The sequence below is a fragment of the Excalfactoria chinensis genome, chromosome 3 (assembly GCF_039878825.1).
Source record: "Excalfactoria chinensis isolate bCotChi1 chromosome 3, bCotChi1.hap2, whole genome shotgun sequence".
NCBI lineage: Eukaryota > Metazoa > Chordata > Aves > Galliformes > Phasianidae > Excalfactoria > Excalfactoria chinensis.
In genome coordinates this window covers 84,813,843-84,840,580 of record NC_092827.1, presented here as the reverse complement: position 1 = coordinate 84,840,580, position 26,738 = coordinate 84,813,843, and the positions used below count along the sequence as shown (strand labels likewise).

The following is a 26,738-nucleotide window of genomic DNA, read 5'->3' as shown; positions in this document are numbered from 1 at the left end:
TTGAGTCTTTCTGTAGATTTCCTTCCCTTTGAATGTATGCTGCAGTTACGTTTCTTCGTTCTATACAGAGGAAAGATGTATTTTAGAAGAGATTTAATTCTATTCTTCCCTTGTTTACAGAGGTACTACAGTAACAGCTCGCAAATCTGTGTTTCTGGCAATTAAAATTACTTAAGACATTAGAAGCTCGTACTCTTTTCAACTTCTGTTATATTTTCTCTTTCTCCTCCCTTGTGAAGGGGCACCATATCTTCTACCTGAAATTACATTACAGGTTGCAAATACTGGCATTATTCTGTGAATAACTTGTCCAGCAAGCAATCCAGGTCGTAAATCAGACATAAAAATCATCTCAAGATGAAACTAATAAGGCAGTCCCTATTCAACCATCAGTGCACAAGTTCTGACAGAACAGTGAAGCTTACTCCTCTTCCAACTTCATAAAAAAGCAATAAGAAGACCCAACAGCTGGGTGTAACGAACCTGTTGTGAAAGACAAACTAGGAATTTTATTCAGCCCTGCACAGAGACCCATGAAGTCTAAACCAGAGCTCAGCTTCCTTGTCTGTCATTTAACATTTCTAACAATTGCAGGCTAAGTCGGTGCCTCCCCTTGAGGGTAGCTTGCACACAGGTTACAAGTCAACTTCAACTTGCTTATGTTAATATATTCTTTAAAACATTCCGGCACCGTGCCTACATGCAGCAGTCAACAAGAATAAGCATGGCAGCACTAGGTGGCAAAAACTCTACATCTGGCAGAGCTTGGTCCTGAAACTAAGGGAAAAGTTGTGCTTTGCAGGTGGAGGTTTTGCTTCCAGGGGAGTTTCCTACTGTTTTTCTGACCCTGGAGGGAAAAGAGCGCTGCCAGCAAATACTGCTACAGCAAGTATAAATATCCATGGCCCAGGGCTGCACAACAGCACTGCTGAATGAAGGGTGACTAAACCACCTTTGTTACAGCAATCCATGAGCTGGCAGGTTTGCCTGTCTCAAAGTTATAGGGGGTTGGGGCTTTTTGTTATTGTGTTTTCACGTTTACCCCCAAAAATTGTAATTTAAAATAAAAAACACACCAGCAAAAAACACCATGCAATATAGAAAGAATTCAAAATGCAGACAAATCAACAGCAAGGTGCATGAAAGGGCAAAAAAAATAAGTGTTAAATGCATGCAAAAATGCTATACATGGAAAAAAAAAAAGCAGAAACACTCACTAGATGCACCTCAAAACATAGTACACATGAAAAGGGGGGCAGTGCCTGGCAAAAGTGTCAAATGCATGCTAGATACTGAAACACACTAACAAGTGACAAGGAAAAAACATGCAAAGCTTATGTTAGATGCATGCCTACAAATACTGCATGAGGAACATATGGAAATATGCAGCTGCTGCACGCTGGCTGCTTAAAATGACACACAAAAAATAAACATGAAGAAAGTGTACACCTAAAGAGTGCCCTTTGGATGAGGGGAAATGGCCTCGAGTTGCACCAAGGTAAGCTTAGGTTGGACGTTAGGAAACACTTATAAACTATAAAAATGCAATACAGTACCCAACAAAAAGACTTAAAGCTCAAGATATTGCACATCCAGCAAGATTAGGTTCAAAAAACAGTGTTACACAACAGGATATTATATTTTAATGTTATTTTAAGCCTTAACACTCAGGAGGTTTGGATGGCGTTTTCTGGGGTTGGTTTGTTTGGGTTTTTTTTTTTTACTTGAGAGTCACAGAATGGTTGTGGGTCTTTTTTGGAGTAGTTGATAGAGTGTAATTGGTTCCATATGGAGTTCTATACAGAGCCAAACCACTTTAATGAAAATCCATCTATAGCTACCTCTTGATGATTTTCATCTGGATTACAATAAGACCCTTTTTGGCTAATTAGTTTTTGCCTTGTATTTCTCATGTAGTGTCACAGCCCTCTTATGTGCTGTTTTGATGAAATAATTAATAGCTTTATGTAAAACTGACCTCAAAAGAGTACACAAACTGATGGTTATAATTAAACATAACATATATTTTCTCCAATGTTGCACTTCACTATAACTCATCAATAAACAGACAACCTATATACGATAGTCCTTGTCCATTGTTCAAGCACTGTTCACAAAGCTAATACAAACAACATGCTCCTGAAAATGGGAAATTACCGCTTTACAGATATAGAATCCTTAGTGTCGGAAGGGACCTTTAAAGGCCATCTAGTCCAACTCCCCTGCATTGAACAGGGACACTACAGATACAACAGGTTGCTCAGGGCCTTATCCAGCCTGGCCTTGAAAGTCTCCAGGGACAGGGTATCAACCACATCTTGAGGCAACCTGTTCCAGTTCCTCACCACCCCCACTGTAAAGGACTTTTATAGAACATATTATATCAATAAACATTTGCACATATATCTCTAAATCACAAGCACGTAAGTAATTCCATTTAAAAATAATAATACCAAATTGTGATAGCAGAATGCCTATTGGTAGGACATTCACAACAAACCAAAAGATTGAGCATTAAGCACGTAGAAAAGATTTCTCCATGTAGATGCAAAACAGAATGCATAACTCAGAATGATAACTCAGGATACTGAATTATCAATACACTTCAGCAATTCAGGAAGGAACCATACTTACCAAACACTATCGCTTTAGCAAAAGGTGGAAAGAGTTCTGTATGTCTGAAGAGGTTTTTATGAATTTGCCAGAGTTCTTTGTGCAGTTTCTTAAAGTCGCTGTATCTCTTCCAAACGACTATCTGAAGCACAGAAAGAGGTGGGGAGTATTAGTAGGGCCATTGTTCACAGCACAAATATATCATCAAGCAAATCAGATCACTACCTTCAGCAAACACATGTAACAAAAATATACAGTCTGAACTGACAACCATGACAACCATAAAAAAATAGTGGTTCATTACCTGTCCCCAGCCCCCATTTTTGCAAACGAACAATAGCGTACAGACTAAACGCTAAGGGAAAGATGAAAAAGGGACACGAGAGGGTGAAAGCAGCATTGTTTCAGCCACAGTGCAAATCGGTTACACAGGAAACCACTAAAAGAATGAAAAAAAAAAGGCAAACAGGAGCATTTCACTATCCAAAACACAACAGCGTGCTGTGGTTCACGCAGGTAGGGGTAAGAGACAACAGCAAGAGAAAACTAGGAAAAATAAATCAGTACAAGTAAAGGATTTTTATGGAATCTTATGGACAGAGGATTTTTTATGGACAGAGCATCAAATACCAAGAACTACAAACTAGCTGATAATTTATGCACCTGTACAAAATGCTGATCATGGCAAGTCCAAATTTTTTATTACTAATAATCCTGGTTTAAAAAAATAATTAAACAATCCTTTTTGTACTCCAGACTTCAGAAATGCAAGGACAGACTTCATTACAACAGATTTTGCTGATCTGCCCTTTTCAGAAAGAAGCAGCCATCTCACAGCCAGGAATCTACATTATCTTTCTTCCATCCCACCCTTTGTATCCCTACATTTGAGAAAGTAGGAAACCCAGTAGGAAAACCAATCAGGAGAAAAATCAAGCAATAGAATTTACACTTGACTGCTAACAGGTTTGCTAACAAGATAAATAGATAAATAAATAAATAAATAAAAGAAACAGGCATTTTTTGTTAGGCTCATTAAGCCATCACAATAAAACTCAACACTAACATAACGTAAGTAGTACAGAACAAACAAAACAAGGAGTGTAATAAATTCATAAGTTGATTCCAGTGTTTTATCAGTCAAATGTCTCAATCCAGTTAACACAACTAAACACCATTTTAAATATTCCCAATATTTCTGCTTTAACCAGTTGCACCCTCTTGGGCAAGCATCACTGAAAAAATTACTTTTTTCAAGGAGATCAGATTTAGAGATAAGTAAAAGATTTGACTTTAGACTAATTCTTGCTTTCTTTTTAAGCACCAGGCTTCCCAACTGTCAGTGGATTCAAGTCATATCTACTGAACAACGCAAATATAAGGCAAAGGGACTGTTAGGAGTGGATATGCAAAGCTTTACTATGGCGACACTCTATCCACCTCATCAATTTAACTATGTGTAAAGTAGCTGTACTGACTCAGCACCACCTACTACACACATGCATCCAGAACTCAGCTGCAATTAGTATTTGATGGAGTTCAACAGGCAAGACAACTAAAAACAGAATCTCCCAGGAAAGCTAACTAGTGATTTGACTTCCAGAAACAATAATGTTCTACTGCCGTATTTCCCTCTAATCCAATACCCAGAAAGTGGGTGATTAGCACTTCTTCAGTTTCTTAAGAAAGCAAAGTCACAAAACATCACTTTGCAATATAGTCAGTACTTGGAGACAATAGGAAATGCTGCTAAAAATTAAGAGCATTACATTCTGTTCCACTAAGAAATATATTGTGTTTTTGCTGCTGCAAACAATCTCCCAGTAGCAAGGAGGAGAAAACAAATAGCCAGTAAAGCAAATGAGCAAAGGTCACCTTAATTTATTTCATAAGCTCATAGAAATCATGCGTTTGCATACATGCAGCTCAGCAAAGTTAGCAAAGCCCCCACTCTAATATACTTATTAAAAATCAGTTTGGCAGAAGGACATGTTATACTTTGAGGCACAACAAAGCACACCAAGTATATCATAAAATTTAAGTTAGACCTGTAAGGCAATGAGGTGTGTTCATCGTAGCTAGAGCCAGTAGATCTCTATTAACTCATCTGATCCCTGTCTTCCACAATGAACAACCTTTTCTCCTCAGCAAATAAGGGAGGGGAAAAAAAAAATGACCATGACTGCCCTAGCTAGAATTAGTTCAGTGAGGTCCCTTCCAACCCCTACAATTCTGTGATTATGATATGCCATGTTGCCAACATCAACACCCAGAAACAAGGGAATTGAAACAAATGCCACTAACACTTCAGTATCTATCAACTCTTCCACATACAATTTTACATTAACTTCATTCTTTTGAGAATAAATCCTCTACAAGGTTATCTTCCTTCCTGTCCCAGCAATAACAGGCAGGGACATCTTGAACTCTAGTTGGCTGCGGTGGGAGAGCCAGTGTATTAAAGGTATTCTAAAGTGTAGTTAGAAGAGGTGGCAGAAAGCAGAATTAAGGTGACTGTACATGGCCTTACATACAGCTGCACGTACATAACTCATTTATTAGCATCACAGCAGTGCCATTAAGAGACTTCTGAAAACACAGGCAGGAGTAGCCAAGTGGGGAGGGGTTGCATGAGAGAGGCCATAAAGCAGGAGGGTTGTTGTATATACAAAATTCTGTCTGTTGGATTTCTAATCAAGTATTCCAGAAAATCAAGGTAATTTATTTCAGCAGGAGGAGATAAGGAGCTTCTTTTTTCTTCCCTCAAACATTGCCCACAATTCTTTTGCTTCATAGGAGATCAGTACAACAGCAAAGCTCCCAATTTATGTTGTTTTCCCACTGTAACTCACCCTTCTGGCAACTATAGCCTACAGTATTGCTTTTAGTAACTAGAAACTTCCAGATGCTTGCTTATAACAAAACTGCATCACAGTGCCATGCTATCACATGCAAAATAATTACTTTGATACAGTGCAAAGTGGAAAAATTATCAACTAGTCCATGGCACATTTACGTTTCCGTGTTGACTAGAGTATGTGGAATCCTGCACAGCTAACCTACACCTACAAAGTAAAGTAAGGACTAAAGGATATGCTTTCGCCATTTTTTTTCAAAATATTTAAAATATATTCACAAAGCAAACCAGCTGAAAGACACTCAATGTGTTTTTCTGAGGAACAGTTCATCAACAGCTGCTATAAAGCATTTCTCCCACAAATGAAGATTAATGTAATGGCAGAGGGTGCACATGGGTAGGCTCAACTCAGGAGTCTCTCTGGAAGAGGAGACTGAGCTACAAGCTACAGCCGCACAGCTCTACTACTAGATCCACAGTAACTCTGATTCTCACTTCAGTCTTCTATAGCTTAAAAAAAATAAATAAATGAAGCCAAAAGCATGAACGCTCATGCTTGTCTCATCATCCTCAAGGCTTCAAAGAAAGATGCAACAAAGGGGTATTGGGTGTAGCAGGCAAGTCTCACCTCTGCCAAGCCACTAATCAGTAACTCATGTCTGACCATATAGATGCAATGAATTCATTTATGGGCTCTTCTTTCATCAACTATCCAGGTTCTCCTCAACTGTGGTAAGAGACTGCACCAGAAATTCAACATATGCATGTTACTCAATGTCTGAAAAGCCATAAGGTTGTGCTTCTGAAGGAAGATACTGCATGTACATCATAATAGTATCAGCAACGTCAAGTCATTAGTCTAGAAGAAATTAAGAAGGAAAGAAAAAATAGATTTTCTGAGGCATTAAAGAGACACAAGGCTTATTCAGAGCCTTTTTGGAAGAGGCAAAGATCAAGCAGTTCAAAAGTTTTATCCAAGTACATCATGGGAAAATACTTAAGGAGCCTCAAAGAGAGACGAGAGGGACGCATAATATATGACTCGTAGTCTAATCTCCCTCAATTACTCCTATGCGCCTCCATTTTCCCTGTTCACTTATAGACAGTAATGATGTAGGCTTTTCCATGAAGTATTGGTTAAAGAGGAGAATAATACCTACAGCTGAGACCTAAGACTTGGACTGTGGACTGATCTCTAATTTTACCAGTAGGAGTTAAGTAACCATCAATTTGCCAATTCCAGCCCTGAGAAAAGAGCTTGCAAAGTTATCAAAGCCTTTTTGTCATCAAAAGACACTTTACTCCCTAAGACTTTGTTTCAAGTCGCATTCATCACGGTGAGCAGAATTGCAACACGTTACACTAGCAACTGTTTTTAAGTATGAAAGCAAAAAAACAGATGGAAACATACAAAAAAGTGTTTGCACAATTATGATGACAAAATACACAGTAATTGCTAAATTACATCAAAGATACTTCAAAAGAAATAATATGATATGTAAAGACATTTGTACAAGTTTAAACCGTTACCTCCTGGACATCCTCTGGATTTTTTCTTGAAACAATCTGAAAAGGAAAACAACAACATTAAGTGTCAGCTATACTATTCCAAATGGAAACATGCAACGATTCATCGCTGAAAATTAAAGCCTGAGAAAAGGCAAGCCCTTGCATATTTCTCCTTGCACTTACAACTGTTTTCATTAGTTTCAGAGAAGTCTAATATCCGAACACAACATGGTAAGGAGTTCCTGCAGCAGAGATCGTTGCTGGGATGAGAAAACAAGACGGACATTCCAGGCAAAAAGGCACAGGAGGCATCTCGCGGAACAAAGCTGCACAGAGCACACACCCTCCCCCCCCCCCCCCCCAAGTCTTTCCCATCTTCTCCTATTATTTCATATTAGGGTCACATTACTCCCACTAAGCAGAGCTAATTAAGGCTATACTTAGCTTAATACAAGTCATACACAACCTTGCTGTGAATGTAAGGCTTTGTATTCATTAAGACAGTATTTTCACTTCACTTACAGCCACCGATGTGCATAAGCAACTAATTCCATCCTTCCATATTTGTTTCTGCTTAAACGCTCTTTCTCTAATTAATTATAAATGACTTTGTCCAGAGGAAAATCGCAATGAAAATGAGGCTTGGCTGCACGCTATAAAGAAGCCTGTGTTTTGTCAGGGTTTCTTTCCATAAATAAACATTGACTGCAAGAGCCTTAGTAATCCAAGTTCTGTATTGGTCTTATAAAACAGCAATAAGAGCACATCCATACAACCAAGCACACTGAAACCAGGTATCTTTATTTCATAACTGTAATTACCCTGTGTCAGCCAGTATATCCTTCATGGTATCTCATCCAAAGCTGTTTAGCACAAAAATTAGCTCACTGTTAGATAAACAGGGCAGCCTCACTCCAAACTCAGACTATCCACACAGTGACACATCCCAAAACAATTAGCACTGTGAGCTGGTAACATATAGGGGCAAGCTAAAGGAGTTGACATGACTCATGTTCCACAGCCTAAAACACCATCCCACTGGCCTTGAGCATCACTTAGCTGTCAGTCCCCTGTAACAGCCTGCACTGACAAAACTTTCCTCAGCTTTTCCTCAATCCAAGGAAATCTCTGACTAATGTCACATTTGGCAACTGCACCAAACTTTAACCTTGTGGCTGTGCTACCTCATTCACTGCCAGCCAGTTCCTGTGTACCATTTGTGAACTATTCCGACCCTTCCTTTCCAGCAGCTGGCGTACTTGATGTAGGGAACCTGTAAAGCAGAGGAGAGAAGGTACCATAGGCATGGCTGTGCATCAAAGGGTGCACACCAGATGTTTGGTTTTGCAGTTCACCTTTAGTTAACGCCTTACAACAGTTCTGGCAGCTAGGGAAGTTACCAGATGGGCAGAAGGAGACCCAGAGAGATGAGTAATTACCAGCCAGTTAGTAAGAATCTGGAATAAAACCCAGAGGCCCTGTTCCACACTTGTTATAATGTTACAATGCCTTCTACATCTACCAGCCCTGCCAACTTTAAGTCAGTATGTAATAATTAATGTGTTGTCCTACTTTGTTCTTCATATCCATTCCTGAAGGTCAGCCCCAAAAGAGGTCTTCCCCTTCAGCCAAACCTACAATCAATCCAGATACTTGCAAATGTGTTACTAAGCCCCAAATTTTCAGTGCACTTTTTGTAGTCCTCCCACAAGGAGCAATGCAGTCAGCTCCTTCTGCAAACCTCTAATGCAAGCAACTTCCCTCTGTTTTAAAAATATCATCGGGATACCCATCAATGTGCTGAGCAATGCATAACTACTGCTTTATAATCTGAAAGAGAGATCCTAAATGGATCCTCATACCTTATCTTTGAGCTCAGTATTTTAGAATATCCTACTCCTGCAGATAGCCGACATAACTCAGATGAATTTTAATTAGTAACTATAATCTTCTCAATTTTCTGAACTTTTAAGAGTAGCCTACGATTTCAGATACCGTAAAAGCAATTTTCTTGGTATCATGACTTCCTGATACTTCCTTTTGTGCTCACAGTTAACTTATCAAATCCACTTTATAAATACGTGGCCTTAGTGTAGTTTCAGACAGGATTCACTCATGCACCACCAAAAGGAATCAGACATCTCCACTAGCACACGGAGTGCCCCACGTCTGTCAGAAAGGGATTCAACACAAGGAGAAGACCCACCCCACTTTTTTTCCTGGCAGTCCCCCAAGGCTGCTGAGCATCAGCTCAGCCAATACAGCTGTAGTGCTGTGATATCAACCGTGGAGCCAGAGCACTGCAGGAACAGGAGGGAGAAATAGGAGGGGAGAAAAAGGGATGGCAACAGATACATTCACTGAATTATTTTTAAATCATTTTGTCCAATGTCTATCACTTCAAATCCTCACTTCAAGTACCATGTAACAGATTACCAAATAGAGACCTACTGAGATGAGACAAAAGCTATTTTTATTTCTACATGCATCAATACAACACATGTTTTGCTGCATAAATTAGATAATTTCACACTTCGAGGACTTTTAACATCCAAACATATCGAAGAATGAAATATCTCTGGTTAGCTCAGCTTAATTTGGAGAGAACACAGGCTGACCAGCTCCTTGTTCTACAGGCAAACCACTGCAGCCAGTGTGCTCCCCAGTTCTGAACTGCATCTCATGGAAAACCACACCACCAGCATGGCTCCAAGTTCCAGGACACAAAGACACACTGTCATTTCTCACTAGTTAACCACAGCTTGCTCCTGAACAAATCTGCAGGTACCAAAATATCACTTACTTCAACCACCTCCCACTCTGCACCTGTGTCCGGCATTACTCTGCCCCAGGCAGAGCACCCGCTGTTATCCTTAGTTGAACACCACCAGCCAGCCCCATCCACTGAAACCCTGAGTTCTACATGGAGCTAGTTCGTCACCCAGCATAGCACAAACCCATTTTGTCTCACAGCTGGACAGTGTGCACAGAAGGACACCGTAAGAGACAAGAGGGACCTCCCTAGGCCCACACAGCCTTTGGTAAATTGTTGGGAGGGGTCCAGGTGCAACATCACCTTAGTGACCTGGGGGGATCCCACCAGAGTCCATGCGCTTGCAAGCATTCAGCTGATATAGATGCTGCTTACAATTTCAGTGACCACAAATGGAAAGTCACTGCTTCTCTTATCATGGTTTGCTAATGCTGAAGACCAAGCAGCTCAAGTTCCATTATTAATATTAAAAACTGAGGCAAGAAAAGGCATTAAATGCCTTTTCCTCATCACTTCTTGCTAAGTAACCGTCTTCATCTAGAATCAGTACAATACTTTCTCTTGCTATTGACATACTTGAAAAAGCCCTTTTAGTTTGACATCACATTCACCAGTGCACATTCTGTACTCTCCTGTAAAGCCCCACCTTGCCTCCAGAGGCCTCATGTTTTCTTTCTCTGCCCCAGCTCCAAGAGGAGCTCCCTGTTCAGCCAGGTCAGCCTTCTGCCCCACTTGCTTGACTTACAGCACAGCGGGACTGCCCACTGCTGGACATTACAAGGTGGTGCTTGTAGAGTGACCAGCTTGTATGGAACCCCCTAAACCTTACAAAATCGATTCCCAGGGAACGCTTTTAGCTCAGGAAGGCTAAGGTTTGCTCTCCCGAAGTCCAGAGTGGTAATGCCGACCTTTTTTCTCTTCCCTCCAAAACATCTGAACATAACCACTGCTAGAGTGCTGTGGCCAAGACAGCAATCTACAAACATCTCTCCCAAAGGGCCTTCCCTCCTCTCAAACAACAGCCCTAGGAAGATGCTTTTCCCCCTCAGTTGGCTCACTTATTTCTTGCAACAGGAAATCATCTTCAACTTGCTTTAGGGCTTCCCCAGACTCAGCTGTCATTGCAGTTTGTGTCTGAAAAGTGGAAGTCTCCCATAGGAATGAGTTCAGCTGATGCTACAATTCCCCTTAAACCGCCTACAGAATAGCTCATCTGTACTACCATCATGGGGGACAGTCAATAGCAGACACCTATGACAACATCTGCTTTGAAATCCATCCCCTTAATCCAGAGGGTCTCTGATTGCAAGCACAACCTAATCTTTGTCTTTTAGACTAAAACCTCTGAGGGAAGAAAAAAAGAATTTAAAAAAAAAAAAACAAAAAAAAAACACCACACCTTTTTTTGGCTCTTAACAAAAAGTACAGATTATTTGACTAAAAAGGGTGTATCGAGCATGCCCCATATCTGTGTTTGGTGGACAGACATTCATATATGTAGGTTGCTCCAAAAGTAATACCAACAACTTATTTCACAGAAGATACAACAGAGACAACAATGCTCTTTGGCAGAGCAAATTCTCAGCTACAAAACACTAATTCTCAACTCAGCGACAATCATTAGCTATACCTATTCACCAGCAATGAACAAGAGCCTGCATCAGCATGGCTGCCTAGAATGTTGCTTATCTTTCACATGGTTTTCACCTCTTCTGAAACACATCATCCACTGCCTCCTGTGCTCACATCCACTGTTTGATTTCCATCAACATTCAACAAGCGTTGATCACTGTCAGTGGGTGCCAACTATTCCATATGGAGGAATTCAATTCCATTCCTTTGCCCCATACACACTCCCATGTCGGACGCCATTTTGTCAGAGTGCCCCTCTGCTGCCATCTGTCACACAGCAACAACATGTAACGGAATCTCAGTGGAAAGGTTCAACCTGTACTGCCATACAACCAACACCTGCCTCTGACATTGTGGGCCAACACATCGGAATAGGAGACATTACTTTTGGAGCAGTCCTAGTTTGGAGTGAAAGGGGGGAGGAGGGGGAGGAATAAGAGTAAAAATAAACAGATCTTTAATTCTGCAAAGTGATTTCATGCAATGTGATCGTGCTCAAAAAAACCTGAGCGCTACAGCATAAAGACAGGTACAGAATGCCAAGGCTAAGGGAAGAGATGCACGCAGACACATTGCCCTCCCAGGCAGAGCACCTACAGCCACAGCACCCACACGATCACAGCCATCTGAACGCAACCTGTCCTTTCCGGTGGTCTCAATACATTTATCAACCCGTGACCTGAACTCCCGCTCCCCTCGCAGCTTTCTACACGTATTTACATACTCTTCCTCCCTTTTGGGCTTCAATGGGAAGATGGAGGCAAAAAGCATCCAGCACTGTCACAGGGCCGAGGCCTGAGCCCAAGCAGCCCTGCAGACAGGGGTCCCCGTCACTGCTCCGGCCTAGCAGCCCCTAGGCCGGCCGGGGAGGGCGAAGGGAAGGGCTGCGGCCGCCGGCGGGGAGCGGGCAGCGGGCCGAGGCCCGGGCGGTGGCGGCGGGGACCCGGGCGGCGCTGACTCACCCGCGCCGTGACCTTGTAGACGGTGTGCCCGCGGGGGTGCCGCCGCGGTTCCGTCACCGTGTAGAAGCGGGCCAGCTCCCCGCCGCGCTCCCGCGGGCTCAGCATCCTGCCCGCCGCCGCAACGGGCCCCGAGCGCGGCGGAAGCGGCGCCCCGGAACGCCCCGCCCCACCCGGGCGGTGCAGGACCTGGCCGCGCCCTCCCGAGAGGCGGAAGGGAGGTTCTGCAGGCAGGGAACGGGGCGCGAGGTGTTCCCCTCCCGGGATTGAGCTGACAGGAACGGACCACGTGAGCACAGTTTTCCTTGTGAAAGCCCAGAGAGCTCAGCCAGATCAGGTCAGAGGAGCTCAGTGCCTCCCAGCGGAGCGAACGTTGTAGCATCCCAATAAGACCCAATTCTATGTGGGGATGCACACCTCATAGGGCAGAAATGGCCCCAAAGTGAGTTTCATAGCACCCTGTCTCTCAGTTTTATCTGGACTACTTTGCTATTCCAAGCTATCGCTGGCCCCTCACTACAAGGAACAAACTGAGGCCCTGGAGCATGTCCAGAGAAGGCAAGGAAGTTGTAAAGAATCTGGAACACAGATCTTCTGGGGAGCAGCTGAGCAAAGTGGGATTGTTCAGTCTGGAGGATGCTCAGGAGACACCATTAATCATTGATTAATCTCTAGTGAATGACATAGCAGAGCCTCTTTAAATTTCAGTAGCTAACTCATGCGCCTTCTGAGAAAAGCATGCCAACTTTAAATGCTGTCTTATTCAAGTTAGCAGCTTGGTGGGAAGAGAAGCAGCAGTAGAAGTTCAGTAGATAGAGAAGGGTGTGTTGCAACGCTACAACTCCATGGCTGGATTAAGCTTTAGATATTTTGTACAGTCAGTGAATACATGTATATTAGAACTAGGAAACCTCAGGAGAACAAAAATTAAAATAATCAGAGACATGGAATAGTTTTTTTCATTTAGAACAACTAAACAGTCTGGGAGGGTTTGGCAGGGAAGAAGAAATAACACAAAAGGTCCACAAAATCATGAGTTGTATGGAGAAGAATGATGGGAATGGACTGTTCAATGACCCTTTCAACACAGCCAGAGGCTGGTAGGAATTAGATAAATAAATAAACAGCTTTTCATACGATGAATACTTAGTTAGACCTGCACGACTTTGCCAGTTATGTTGTTGATGGTGAGGCCACACCTGGAGCACTATGCCTAGTTCTGGGCTCACCGGTTCAAGAAAGACATGGAACTTCTAATAAGAGTCCAGTGGAGGGACAAAAAGAGGATGAAGGGCCTGGAGCATCTCCCTTATAAGGAAAGGCTGAGAGACCTGGGGCTGTTCAGTCTGGAGGAGACTGAGAGGGAACCTAATCAACATTTATAAATATACAAAGCGCAGAAGTCAAGTAGATGGGGCCAGACTCTTATTAGTGATACCCAGCAACAGGACAAGGGGCAACAGGCACAGACTGGAAGACGTTTTGTTCCATACAAACAGTTGGGAAAAATTCTTTACTTTGAGGGTGACAGAGCACTGGAAGAAGCTGCCCGGTGAGGTTGTTTTTCTCTGGAAATATTCAAAACTCACCTGGATGCCTTCCTGTGTGATCTGCTGTAGGAAACCTGCTTTATCAGCAGGATTGCACTAGATGATCCCCAGAAGTCCTTTCCAACTCCTATGATTCTGTGAAAAAGTTCACAAGATCAGGTAATTGGGGAGAGAGTCGCTGAGAGTTACTGAAAAGAACCACATCAGGCTCAGGAAATCTACTGCACTCAAAGCAGCTGGAGGCAGAGAGAGCGTTCAGCTGCAGTTTGCCCGGTCCCTGCACATCTTTAAGTATCGGTTGCCAGCCCCCTTTAGAAGGCAGCAAACTGAGTCCTGGGCCATTTTGCTGAAGTACTGTGGCTGTTGTGATGTTCAGCATAATCAAAGCATCCCTCAGAGAGCCAGTATCCTCAGATCACTGGGGAGTTTCAAGAGCTCAAATGACTCATGAAATACTTGGCTGCTAGTTACAAACAGGCATTTGGGGGTACCTATTTCAAAGGCTCTCCCTTAACATAGGTAGTATAGCCTAGATATACAAAATAATAATTAGAAGAGATTACATGTAATTAAGCGCTAGTGGGTTATTAAAGTTCACCTGCGGCAAGGTGAGAAATAATAACAACATACAGAAGTGAAAAGATGTTCAGCGTATGATTAATCTTTTACTTGTATTTTGTTGTTTAGTTTCTATGTTCACCAACATGCCTTTCTTCTCTTGAAGACTTACCTTAAAAAAAACCGCCTTCACAGCTACTGTACATCAAACAAAGAAAATAACCCCATGCCATGGGGACATTCCCTCTGCACAAAGAAGTAACAGCAGTTGATGCCGCTGCCCACGGGTGAGGGTTTTCTGTCTCCAAAATACGCCTGACACGTAAGAGCTACAGCATCTCATTTCTCTGAGAGCCGAAAATGATGCACGAGCTCCCACCCGCCAGGATTCCACACAGCAGGGCAGTCCGACCACAACCAAGATGGTGTCTGCGGCCTCACCTAGCCCTGGACCAACATGGCGGCGCGCCTCAGCGCCCGCCCCCGGAACCAAGATGGCGGCGGGACGCCAGGGCAGCCTTTGGACTACAAGTCCCACGGGGGAGCGGGCGTGGCCTAGCCACCGCCCTCACGGGGTAAGCGGCGGGCAGGGAGTGTGGCGGCGGCGGGCGGAGCTGGCGCTGCCCTGGAATGACCCCCTTCTGGGGGCTCCAGGGCTTGGCGGAGCGGCTAGCAGGGCCCCGCGGGGTCGGGCCCGGCCCTGGGCCCGCCGGGAGGTAAAGAGCAAGCGGGCGGGGATCGGGATTTCAGGGAGGCCTGAGGGCGCCGCGAGGCCTCCGCCGGGCCTGGTGTCGCGTCGGGCCCCGCTGCCCTCGGGCGGCGCCGCAGCTGCCGGGGGAGCGGGCCCGGAACTCCGCCGCGTGTCGTTGTGTAAGGCCTGGCCGTGCCGGTCGGTAGCTTTAAGCACCGCCGCGGTGCCCAGCGGAAGTCGGCGTGAGGTTTCTTTGCTGGCTGTCACGCCTAAAAGGGAGCATCGATCTCGTCTGTTTCCTTGTCGTCTTGGCACGGTCCAGGTCAGTGCCTCTTTCAGCAAATAACCGACTTCTTACGAGTCAGTGCTTTTCTGACTGCTTTCCGATCGCATGTTAAAGAAGTTGAAGAGGCACACAGAGTGACCTTTTGTAAAAGCTGTTCTGCTGAGCGCTTGGAAGATGTGGCACTGAATTCAACAAGGCAGAGTTGTAGGTAGTTATTAGGAGGGAGAGTCTGAAAGTTAAATGGCATTTGTATCCTTTTCCGTCTTCAGCATAACAGGATCAGTTCCTGAGGTCACGCTTCACACATCATTTAGGTTAAGGTTTACATTTCTACACGTGCCAACTACATCTGTAATTCTAAATAAGAGGTTGTAATGTGTAAGTGGTATCTAAAAATGCGGTTCTTCTCTCACGTAGCTGAATTAGAACTAATAGAAAAATGGATATTCTGTATGTGTTAACTTGTAGAGTGGGAAGAGCTTTTATAAATTGCGGTCTGGGTGACTTGCATCTGCAGCCTCTTATAGGCACACTTTGTTGCATGTAGGTAATAAAACGTACACTTTCTTTGGCAGACACCCCATGCTGCCCCGTCACGTGCAGAGGCTGGGCCGAGACTGGATCACCCATGTCAACGGTTCTCAGGTGTTTGCCTTCAGCAGCCCAGTTCCCACCTGTATGAGATGGGCCGGACACTGCCCGTGGGCCTCGTTCCCTCTGCCTGTTCCGGTTGATTTCTCAGCAAACTGGAGGCTCCCACCGTTTTTTGGACCTTGGAGGCAATTTCAGAACTCTAATTGGCAGCTTGATAACTTTGCACAAAATTCTTGCTTTCACCTACCTAACCCCAGTATGAAAGCTGAGGGAGAAGAACCACTGACAAAGAAGAGGAGGCTCAGCTCCCAGCTCGATTCTCCAGCCCCGGAAGAAGAACTGAACTTCTCTGAACATAAAGAAGCATTATGTGTTTCTGCCTCACAGGATGAAAGAAGTGGTAGTAACAAGAAAGGTAAAATATGGGTTTTTTTGCTTCTTTTTCTTGTTTGCTCCTGTTATTGAGAACATAGAACTTGTAACAATTTGTAACAAGTTAGATGCAACATTGTCCACCTCTTTTGAGTTACTGTTTTTCTTGGCACCTCTCCCAGAAAACGTGTGTTGTAAAAATGTTATGGTGTCTTATTGCTGAGACCTTTCTTATCCGCTCCTCCCCTTAGCAAACACATCTTGATATACCTTTATCCGAGAGAGTGGTCATCTTTCATTCAAGCATTGTGACAGCACATAAAGGTACTCACAAAGGTGCAGCGTGGCTTCTCTCCCACCGTGAAAATAGTATTTGAAGCCTTGCCGAACTCATTGCAGATACGTTGCATTTAGGATGTAGGGGCAGGCAGTGACATAAGCCTGTGTCAGAGACTGGATTTGACTTCCTGGGCCAGCAGCCTTCCTGCAAGGAAGGAGCGAGGTGGGGTGGTATGGTATGACAGCAGCAATCTCCTTAGAACATGCCAGCTTCCTGTTTTCAAAGTAACTAGAAATCCAGGGCATTTTTTTTCTGCTATGCTGTTTACTGATGCTTATATAAAGATCATCTTCAGTGGACACTCTAAATCACTGCTAATCAGGTGAGCTTTTAGAACTGGTTAAGCGATTTCCAAGGCAAATAGTTGTTAGCAGAATGATTTCTAAGAGTGGTACGAAGTCATATGGTTCGTTATGTAACTTGTTTTCTGCTGCATGTGTTTTTAACAGGAAACATCAAAAGACACTGGGAATATTTCTGTCAGCACAGCAGGACGATGAAAATCTTGGAAAGTGCAGAAACTGACCAAAGCAATAGAGAATGTGAAGCCAAATTTGATTTCACAGTCATGTCCTACAACATCCTCTCACAGAATTTGTTAGAAGATAACTCCCACCTGTACAAACACTGCAGACAACGTTTGTTAATCTGGACATACAGATTTCCCAACATTCTACAAGAAATCAAACAGCTGGATGCAGATGTGAGTTGAAAACAAGTGGCTATTAATAAGAACAGATGGAATGGGGTAGCAAATCCTTACTCGTTTTTAGTTTAGTGGATGGGCTGTTTTGTGAATCCAGGTGAGCTGTTAGTTATGTTACGCCTAACAGTAGTTCTGATTTATGATTGATTATGCATTCTTTATTGTCCAAACTTAGAGGAAAGGCAAACTCTACAGTATATCATACTCACTGTTGCCTTTTGTTCCTGACTTCCTAGAATGGTCTTTTTGAAATGAGTCTGCTGACACACAGCAAAATTATTTTTCAATCTTCTCTTCATGTGAATCTGATTTTGTCTTTAATGCAGGCTTGAACAGTGTGTAGTAAAGGCACTCAGTTTAAGAATAGCTTATGCAAATATAGCTGAAGGTCTACTCAGTCCAGCATCACGTGTTCACCACATCTGATGATAGATGTAGAGTGGAAACATTGGGCACCTTTCTCTGATAATCTGCAATTCTGAACTTCTAGAGCTAAAACCTGTGTCTTCAACTGTGCCAGAAATGGACGTACAAGACTGAATGGCTGAATGCCTGGTTTTTATCAGCAAATATTTCATTTTAAGGAGCATTTTTTTTTATGGGAGAGTGAATCCATTTGTAGGATTATGGGGGCAAAAACGTATTCTAAAATCTTTTTGGTTTAGTCTGCCAGTGGAGAGACAAAGTAATATTTTTATTGTAAACCTTTTGCCTTAGGTACTTTGTTTACAAGAAGTCCAAGAAGACCACTATAGGAAAGAGATCAAGTCAAGTTTGGAATCCTTGGGTATGATGAAACTCTTACGGCCAGTACGCCTTTTTTTTTAATCACTGTTATGCTTCACAGGTAACATCCAGGAAACAAAATCCTTTATTATGCAGGTCTGCTTTCACGTGACTTGTGGTTTATATTTTGGATTGTTCTCTTTTTTTTTCCAACATGAATGGAGAAGAACATGCTTGGTGTCTTAAACTATTTCAATGCTTATACACTGTGAAAGGTATTAGACCAAATTTTCTGCGGTATTTAAACTGAAGTTGGGACAGAAGGCCTCTTGTGTTCACTCTCCTTGCTGAACCATATGTTGAGGCCTTTATTAGTACAGTCTAATCTTAGCTTACAGAGAAGAAATAATTGCTAGTGATTACTTCTGTATAGTTAGTTATGTGAAATAATTTCACATTGAAAGAGCACCAGATAAATACCGTACTAAAAACTTACATTTTTACACTTTTTAGCTGGAATTTATTTGGGGCAGTTAATATTGAACTATTTCCTGACTTGAGATGGCAGCTCAATGCCGTGTTAAAGCAATTATTTTGGGAAAACAAGAGATAATGGGGATGATCCCCATCAGCTTGAAGGATAAACAAGAACTAAGTTTTCTGTAAGTTTCTTTTTATTGTGACCCAATTGTTTTGGTATTTCTGTCAAAGCCATTCAGGTCTTTGTTTCTCATAGGGAGTTAGTGATGGAATATTGCTTAGGAACTCTGTTCTTAGCTTTGTATTTAGTGACACCAAGTAACCCTCATTAAGGTCATCTTTCCTCCAAAACAAGATAAGCATCAGAAAATTTAACCTCAAAAGATGCAGGGTTCAATGACGAACATTAAAGGCACGTAAAGAGTGCAGTGAACTTCCCTTAGGTTTCAGCATTTCAGACTGAGTCTTTATTGCTGTGGGAAGGGAAAAAGTAGTGTGGAGTGTAACTGTCTTTTTTAAAATGAATCTGTATCTTTACAATAGCATTTTATGCTTTAATTACCTTTTTTACAGGGTATCAGTGTGAGTATAAAATGAGGACGGGGAGAAAACCTGATGGCTGTGCTATTTGCTTCAAAACTTCTAAATTTAGCCTGATCTCATCCAATCCCGTGGAATTTTTTCGCCGTGATATTCCACTCTTGGATAGGGACAATGTTGGACTAGTGTTGCTTCTGCAGCCTAAATTTCCATGTAAAACTAATGCTGCCATCTGTATAGCTAATACACATCTGCTGTATAACCCGAGGAGAGGGGATATCAAACTGACCCAGCTTGCAATGCTCCTGGCAGAGATTGCGAGTGTTGCCCCTCAGAAGAATGGTACCTTCTGCCCAATTATCATCTGTGGTGACTTCAATTCTGTTCCTGGTTCTCCATTGTACAGATTTATAAAGGAAGGGAAGTTAAATTATGAAGGACTTGCTATAGGGAAGGTAAGCTCTTCATTTCTTACCTGGACAAAGTTGATTCTGATTAAAGAGAAGTGACAGAAATGTGCTGTGGAGTTAAGCCTGGGTTTGTTAGCTGTGCCTTACCGTGATGTTGTATCTGCTTCTATTGCACTACAATGACAAATCTGCAAACAAATTAATTGTTCTTAAAAGGCAGTTATCCACAGGATGTTTGTGTCACTGATTCTAAGTGCTCTGGTCTTGAAGCAGGAGAAAATAACCACTTAATCAATTACATACTGTGTTCTCTCTGAGAAGATGACTTATGGTTTGGATGAGTTTTGAATTACAGCGGTTAGAATAATTGTAAAAATCAAATACAGGATTGGGTGCTGAGGCTGAACTGTTTCAGGTTAGATGGGTTTCTTTGTAAATTCTTGTGTGCTGTAGCTCTTGGGTATGTCAAAAGCTATTAAATGGGAAGTACTGAACTGTGTACAATGAGAAAATAGGAAAACAGCCCCAGTGGTGTTTGTTGCCAGTGGGTAGTTGGTTTTTAGCCCATCTTTGACCTTATTTGATCCCAGAAGAATAAGCATAAAAAAGATGACATAAGTTTCTACTAGGGAGATGTTTACACTTGGTCCTATTACACTGTAAACAGGGTTCTCAGTAATCTTTCGGCTTTGTGTCACAACAGCTATCATGGAAAATTAGGTAGCTGCAAAAAAACATCGATAGGAGTAAACAAAGAGAATGTACATTCAGATGACACCCCACTGGAATACTGTGTTCAGCTCTGGGCCCCTGGCACAGGAAGGACATGGACCTGTTGTGGTCCAGAGGAGGCCATGAGGATGTTCAGAGGGCTGGAGCACCTCTCCTGTGAAGAAAGGCTGAGGGAGTTCGGCTTGGTCAGCCTGGAGAAGAGAAGGCTGCGGGGAGACCTCACTGTGGCCCTTTAGTGTTTGTGAATGGGGGTTCAACAAGAAAGATGGGGAGAAACCCTTTATCAGGAAGTTTAGTGAAAGAACGAAAGGTAATGACTTCAGACTTAAAGAAGGTAGGTTTAGATAAAAGCTTTTCACAGAGAGGGTGGCAAGGCAGTGGCACAGCTGTCCAGAGAAGCTGTGGTGCCCCATCCCTGCAGGCGCTCCAGGGTAGGTTAGATGGGGCCCCAGGCAGCCTGAGCTGGGGACAGCCCTGCTGGGGCAGGGTGATCTTTAAGGTCCCTTCCAACCCAAGCTGTTCCGTGATAAAGAGCATGTACTGTTTGTTATAAAGACTTGACAAGCCGTTATAAAAAGATTTATTCTAAGGGGCTGTTTTTTGCTAACAGTTCTAATGTACAGAAAATGGGCAGTCATGTCAGGGTTGTTTTTTCTTAATCAAATCTCTTCTGAAAAAGCTTGTTGTCTTTCTTAGGTCTCTGGACAAGAACAGTTTCCAAGGGGACAAAGAATCTTATCTATTCCAATTTGGCCCAAAAAATTAGGTATCTCACAGAACTGTGTGTATGAAATAAGACAGCAGCAAAAAGAAGATGCAGGTCAGTTTCGGGATTGATGGATTTTTGTGGTCCTTTGAAAGTATCCTTCAGGAAGCACTGAAAAGCAGATTATCTTGTTTAGTAGAAGGGAAAAAATAGCCTTGAGCTTGCACGAATTTATTGTTAGGCTTGTTTGAGTGTGAAGTTATTTGATCACATATGCATGTGCAAATGTGAATATTGTACAAGATAAGTACTTTCAGATTCAAATCTTTGAGGACACACAGAATTTGCCATTCAGGAGCTGAAAGATAATCACTTCAGGATTAATGTGTTTGCATCAGGACAACTCCTCGTGCTGTGACAGGGAGAGAGGAATGTAGCATGTGTGTAGCATCAGCCTATGGTCTGTTCCAGCATTTGTGTATGACAGGGAGAGTATCTCATGGGACAAATGGGGAAAGCAAGTGATTCCTTGTTGAACGTTACCGCATCTTTTGTCCACCTTATTGAGTGTATCAGGCAAAACAATTTGAAATGAATGTGATGTAGGGAATGTAAATAATGGAACTGAATAATTTAGTCCAGTGTTGTGAATTCTATGATGCAAGAAATCGTGAATTGTACCTTGCTTGATGCAAGAAATAAGCATACTTAGAGATGTTCAGATATTCTGTTGTAGCTTTTCAATATTAGTCTCACCTACATCCTATTTGTTAAATGTAAACTGAATGCATTTTTTATTTGATAGGAGAAAAAATGGAGGAAGCAACATTGGATAACACCAAAGAGATTGTAATAGCATCGGAAAAGTATGTGTTGCTGGGGAAAAGATGCATTCCTTTGGCTGCACCTTAGACTTCTATTTATTTATTTGGGGGGAGGGAAGAGGAGGGCATTGTATTGGTTTTGGTTTTTGAAAGGAAGAATATATTTGAGTTTACCAAACCGGGATAAACATGTAAATTAAAGCAAAGAAGGAAGCTCCTTTAATGGTATATGTGTGATGTCAGGCTCTAAGTTAGCCGTGTCTTATCAGAACTGAGATCTTGGTATCACTGCTAATAGATTAAAACCTCTGGTAATAAAAAAGGCAAGGAATTACTGTTCGGAGGAAGGGAGTCGATGACAGTACAGAAAATGGAATGCTACAGTGTAAATAAATCTGTAGCGTGCCACATGTTGAAAACTGCTTGCAGGTTTTTTGCTTCATCTTATAAGGGAAATGAATTAACAAGGATGATCAAAGTCATTGGAATAGCTTTGATGTTGAGAGTGACTAAATGAACTTGGATCTCTTGATTTGGGGAAAAAAAGAAAGCTGGGACAGGATTAACAGGAAAATCATTAAGGACTAGCAGAACATGAGCAAATATTGAAGGGTTCAGTAGAGAATGTACTGACTGTGACAGATCCCAGACAGTAGATATAAAACAGACAAACGCTCCTTGCTCTCGGCAGAAGTAAAACCAACTGCTAAACAACATTGTACAAGTACTTGAGCGATGGTAAGGAAAACTCCTAGAAGAAAAAGCTGTTGTGCATGACATAATCAGTGTAGATGCGATGATTGCTGGCTAGGCTGTGAGTCACAGGATTGCTGAAAAGAGGAACTTATTCCCCATCCATTTCCAGAGCAGAAATTACTACTTTCCTGTATTGTAACCAGGATGAACTGCCATTCAAGCTGATTTAATTGTAAAAACAACAGCAAAACACGTTATTTTAACCAGAACATATTGCAGATTAGGTTTAAATTCAGCCATGCAGGGCAAGGCAGGTACAGCTGTGGAAAGGGTAATTTGTTGAGCTGGTGGGAGCAAATGGCTGGGAGGGAGAGATGAGCTCTTCTGCCGAAATGTGCAGTTGTGCCTTTTTCTTTCAGAACTGAATAAACAGATGAGATGGGATGAACTGCAGAGGAACAGACTGGCTGATGACAAGGAAAGGCAAAACAGGAGCCTGAGTAGAGGAAAGTTTAGGCATAGCCTAAGTAGAAAACACTTGAGTTTTAGTTTAGGAATATATATATGTATATTTATATGTATTTACAGAAGGACCCAGGTAGAGATGAGTTATAGCCAGTCCCTTTCTTATAACCTATTCTTATCTAAACATTTCTGGCACAAAAAGTGATGAGACTGATTGCTTAAGAGAAACTCCAGTTTGAATATCCAGTTGATTATTCTGTTTGAATGAGAAACCATCTGATTGTTTTTTCTAGGAAATGCAAGAACATAAAATGTTTTTCTTTGATTCCTGTCTAGATCATCCTCAAAACTGCAGCACCATTTTAAGTTGTCTTCAGTCTATTCTCACTACTTTCCTGAAACTGGGTTGCCAGAAGTAACAACTTGTCACTCCCGAAGCGCAGTCACTGTGGATTATATTTTCTATTCTGCAGCAAATGATGATTCTGTTGCCCAACCAGGTAAAGAAACCAACTTTTAATTATTTTTCAGAGATGCTAAAAGGGAACTTCTGGATCCGGTTGTAAGGGAAACATGATAATTTGATCCATATCGAGTACCTCAGAGGTATGGCTGCCTTGTCAACCTACCACAGCTGGAATGTCACACAGGGTAAACTCTTTTCACCTAGAGAAATATTCCTGTAGTTACCATCTAAGCATGGAAACCAAGAGCTAAGGCTACAGAAAGTCAGCGATGTAAGTAGCGCCTAGGAAATACTGTTGACAGTAACTCATGGAGGATCTTAGTGGCCAGACCTACAACAAAGTAGTTTTTCCAATCATTCAGTCAATAAAATGGCAATTCACGACGTGTGCTAAAGCTGATAAATGAACTGCTTCCTAGAAAATTACTTTTCAGATAGTCTTGGTGTGATTAATGTCAAGTGAATGACCTTTCCTCTGAGAGCAGGCACTGGCAGATGCCCAGTTATTACTCTGATTGCAGTTCCAGCTTAAACTCACCAGATGGTGCAAGAAAGACACGGTGCCTCTGCGGGTGCCTTTCTTGGTGGGGAACTGCACTGCCTTGATCAAATTTGTGTGCTTAGGGTGGTACCCCTGAGCAGCAGACTTTTCATGTTACAGTTAGCTGTGTGTTTTATGCCATGGTCAGACATGAGTGCACAGTGCAGTGCCATCAGATAAATGGCTCTGCAGAACTCTGAGCAAAGAAACCTGGATTCTACCCCTGCTCCCAGTGCAGGCTGCCACTGTGAATTGATATTGTTCTTGGTAACTGAAATGAAAATTGCACCTTCATCTCCTCATACTTTGGGTCTAGATCCTTAATGTTCATTGAGTGAATGTACTGAAGTCTGGCTTGACATAACGCACACAATAAATGAAAAGCTTCTCTTAGAAAAGAGTCTCTGAATTCCTCCTGAATTCTGTGCAATCTGAGTGCTGTGTGATTTAAAAATGCGTGGCATGCTCAGCCAAGAGCTTAGTTAGGCGTTCTGGAAATGTTTCTGTGAAAAGGGAGTTAGTACTTACCTGGGTCCTGCAGGATTGGATTTGGTCACTTCCAAAGTGCGTGCCCGGAGCTGGCATGAATCGCTGCATACAGACCATGCTTTCTGTAGCAATGAACTGCTGCTTTGTAGAAGTGTAGGTGCTGCCAAATAATACATTTGGCTCGGGAGCTGAGCAGACGTGCTCTAAAGACACTGAGACATTTTTGCAGCAAGAAGGATTTCCTTCAAGGCTGCAGCAAGCAGCTGGTGGGTTGTCAGAGGCCTGGTAAGCTAGCAGTTTGCAAAGGGGTGAAGCTCCTGAACTCTGCAAGGAGTTTAGCAGTTGCTGGGTGATCCTTTACATAGTTCTGCTTGTAAGCCAGCCCTTAAAAGGTTCGGCTGGAAGTTCTGAAATAGCTCATCATACACATTCATTTCATACACATTTTTGTCAAAGTTGCAGCTGCTGTTTTGCGCTGTTCCTGGAAAGCATTCAGCTCCCTCTGTACTATCTCTGTGCAACCAACAGGTAGGGGTGCGGAATAGTCTTTTCTCAGGGACAGCTCAAGAAGTCTAAAAGTTTGATGCCACATGAAGGATTTCATTCTTAACAGAACTTACTTAACGCAGAAAAAAAAGCTTATTTCTTCTTGCTGCTGCTTATGGCTTTACGGTTTGTTTTTAATGAGGACACATTTTAAATATAGTGTACCAATAATAATAAGGTTGTAAAAGGCCGTCATTAATCTTCCCCTCTTCCATGGCCAACGTGATGCTTTTCTTTTGGGGGAGGAGGGGATTTTTTTGGTACCTGTTAAATTTGTTTTAAGGCTGTGATGGAAAGTTAGCAGGAAACACCGGGAAAGATCCATTTCTTATGATGAGCAATTAGGGATTAAGAAGCCAAAAGGCTTTCATCCTCAGCAGAATTGTCTGCCTGCTGGAGAACTGCAAGCTTGCGGGTACAGAGATGTTCTGTGTACCAGTAAATCTCATATGATTCTTAATTTTGCCAATGTCAGCTCTGTACAGCCATGCTGCTGCACTAAGGAATAAGGCTGGATTGTATGAGGCTTTTTCAGGGAAGTTACAATGGACAAATAAATCCTTTTCCGTTATTACCTCAGCTACCCCTGCTGTGAAGTGGAGGGGCTGTGTCCTTCTCAGTACTGCAGCTCTGGTTGGAAGCAAGTCCTTCTGTGTGGGAACAGTAATAAACTGAAATAATTCCAAACCATCTTGTTTGGTTATTGTTCCATGCAAAACCACAGATTGTCATGTTCTTTCTGAAAATGTACGAATGCCATCTCTTGCTTTTTTTTCCTACTTTTTAGTTTAGTAGGAATTTAGTATTACTGAATGTTTTTTGACCTTTTGTTTTCACTTAGGAACGGAGGATTCTCTTCATGGGGGTCTGAAGCTCCTCGGCAGGCTGGCACTTCTAACAGAGAAAGATCTCTGGACTGTTAACGGTCTTCCCAATGAAAGTAACTCCTCTGACCACCTGCCATTGCTCGCGGAGTTCAGGCTGGTTGAACGGTAACACCCCAAGGACTTTCCATGTAGCTACAGTTACTCCCACCTTCTCTCTTAATGTGATTTTTATTTTTTCAAGTTAGTTCAAGCACTGCTGGTTCGGTTTCAATGTTTTGCTTGCATGCTGGTTTGGTAGTGTTGGGTAAAGTAGACTTTTTAAAGAGACTTTTTTTTAAAGAGTTTTAATTATTTTATGAAGTCTTTGAGGTGAAAAAAAGAAGAGTTTACATGAGCTTCCTCTTTGGTAATGGAAAATATCAGTGCCAGTCTTAAAATGGCGTTATTTTTCAAAGAAATGCTGTAAATGGTCTTTATTGTAAATCTGAGTAAAATTGATTATTCTCTGAGAACTGTGCATTTCTTCAAGGAGAGTTTGCGTGCACATCAAATTTTGTAATGAGACAGAAACAATATTATATTATGGAGTTCCTTTTAAGCCACTTTCATCTGAACACTTCTGCAAAGGAACTGAACAGAAGATAGGTAAGGGAGGACTTCAGCAGCCCTTGTCTGGCACTCAGAGAAGTATTTGCTTAAAGCCTCAGCTCTTTCACAGGACAGCTTTCACATCAGTTCCAGTCTCTTCTACAGCAGGAAGTACTGATTTATGCTGCTCCACACATGCTGTAGGGCTGGTCTGAATCTTAAATTTTACGCTAATTTAAAAACAAATGCTTTGGATGTGCTG

General features: G+C 42.3%; 2 protein-coding genes across 3 annotated transcripts in view; one reads left to right on the top strand and one right to left on the bottom strand.

Moving 5' to 3' along the window:
• Positions 1–12,505, bottom strand: part of RPS6KC1 (ribosomal protein S6 kinase C1) — an 82,820-nt gene extending 70,315 nt beyond the window's left edge. Inside the window, exons 1-3 of the mRNA XM_072331025.1 lie at positions 12,347–12,505; positions 7,001–7,036; positions 2,635–2,755 (exon numbers count right to left, since the gene is read on the bottom strand). Coding sequence (XP_072187126.1) covers positions 2,635–2,755; positions 7,001–7,036; positions 12,347–12,451 — 262 coding nt within the window. The 5' untranslated portion in view covers positions 12,452–12,505. The remainder of the gene's footprint in view (positions 1–2,634; positions 2,756–7,000; positions 7,037–12,346) is intronic.
• Positions 12,506–15,019: 2,514 nt separating this feature from the next.
• ANGEL2 (angel homolog 2) lies at positions 15,020–26,406 on the top strand. Of its 2 annotated transcripts, none has more exons than XM_072331022.1 (9): positions 15,020–15,167; positions 16,004–16,437; positions 17,184–17,437; positions 18,158–18,227; positions 19,220–19,641; positions 21,025–21,148; positions 21,840–21,900; positions 23,356–23,519; positions 25,903–26,406. In XM_072331022.1, the coding sequence occupies exons 1-9, from the start codon at positions 15,082–15,084 to the stop codon at positions 26,055–26,057; spliced, it is 1,770 nt and encodes a 589-aa protein (XP_072187123.1). In that variant the 5' UTR covers positions 15,020–15,081; the 3' UTR covers positions 26,058–26,406. The 2 variants fall into 2 exon arrangements, with proteins under 2 accessions (XP_072187123.1, XP_072187124.1); XM_072331023.1 differs by having other exon boundaries at positions 15,027–15,464; positions 25,903–26,403.
• The last annotated feature ends 332 nt before the right edge of the window (positions 26,407–26,738 follow it).

Bases quoted from the DNA above. Each gene is read 5' to 3' on its own strand.
- ANGEL2 (XM_072331022.1), top strand. From the start codon at position 15,082: ATGACCCCCTTCTGGGGGCTCCAGGGCTTGGCGGAGCGGCTAGCAGGG. The intron at 17,438-18,157 runs GTGAGTTGAAAA...CTTTTGCCTTAG, and splicing joins TCAAACAGCTGGATGCAGAT to GTACTTTGTTTACAAGAAGT. The intron at 23,520-25,902 runs GTAAAGAAACCA...GTTTTCACTTAG, and splicing joins TGATTCTGTTGCCCAACCAG to GAACGGAGGATTCTCTTCAT.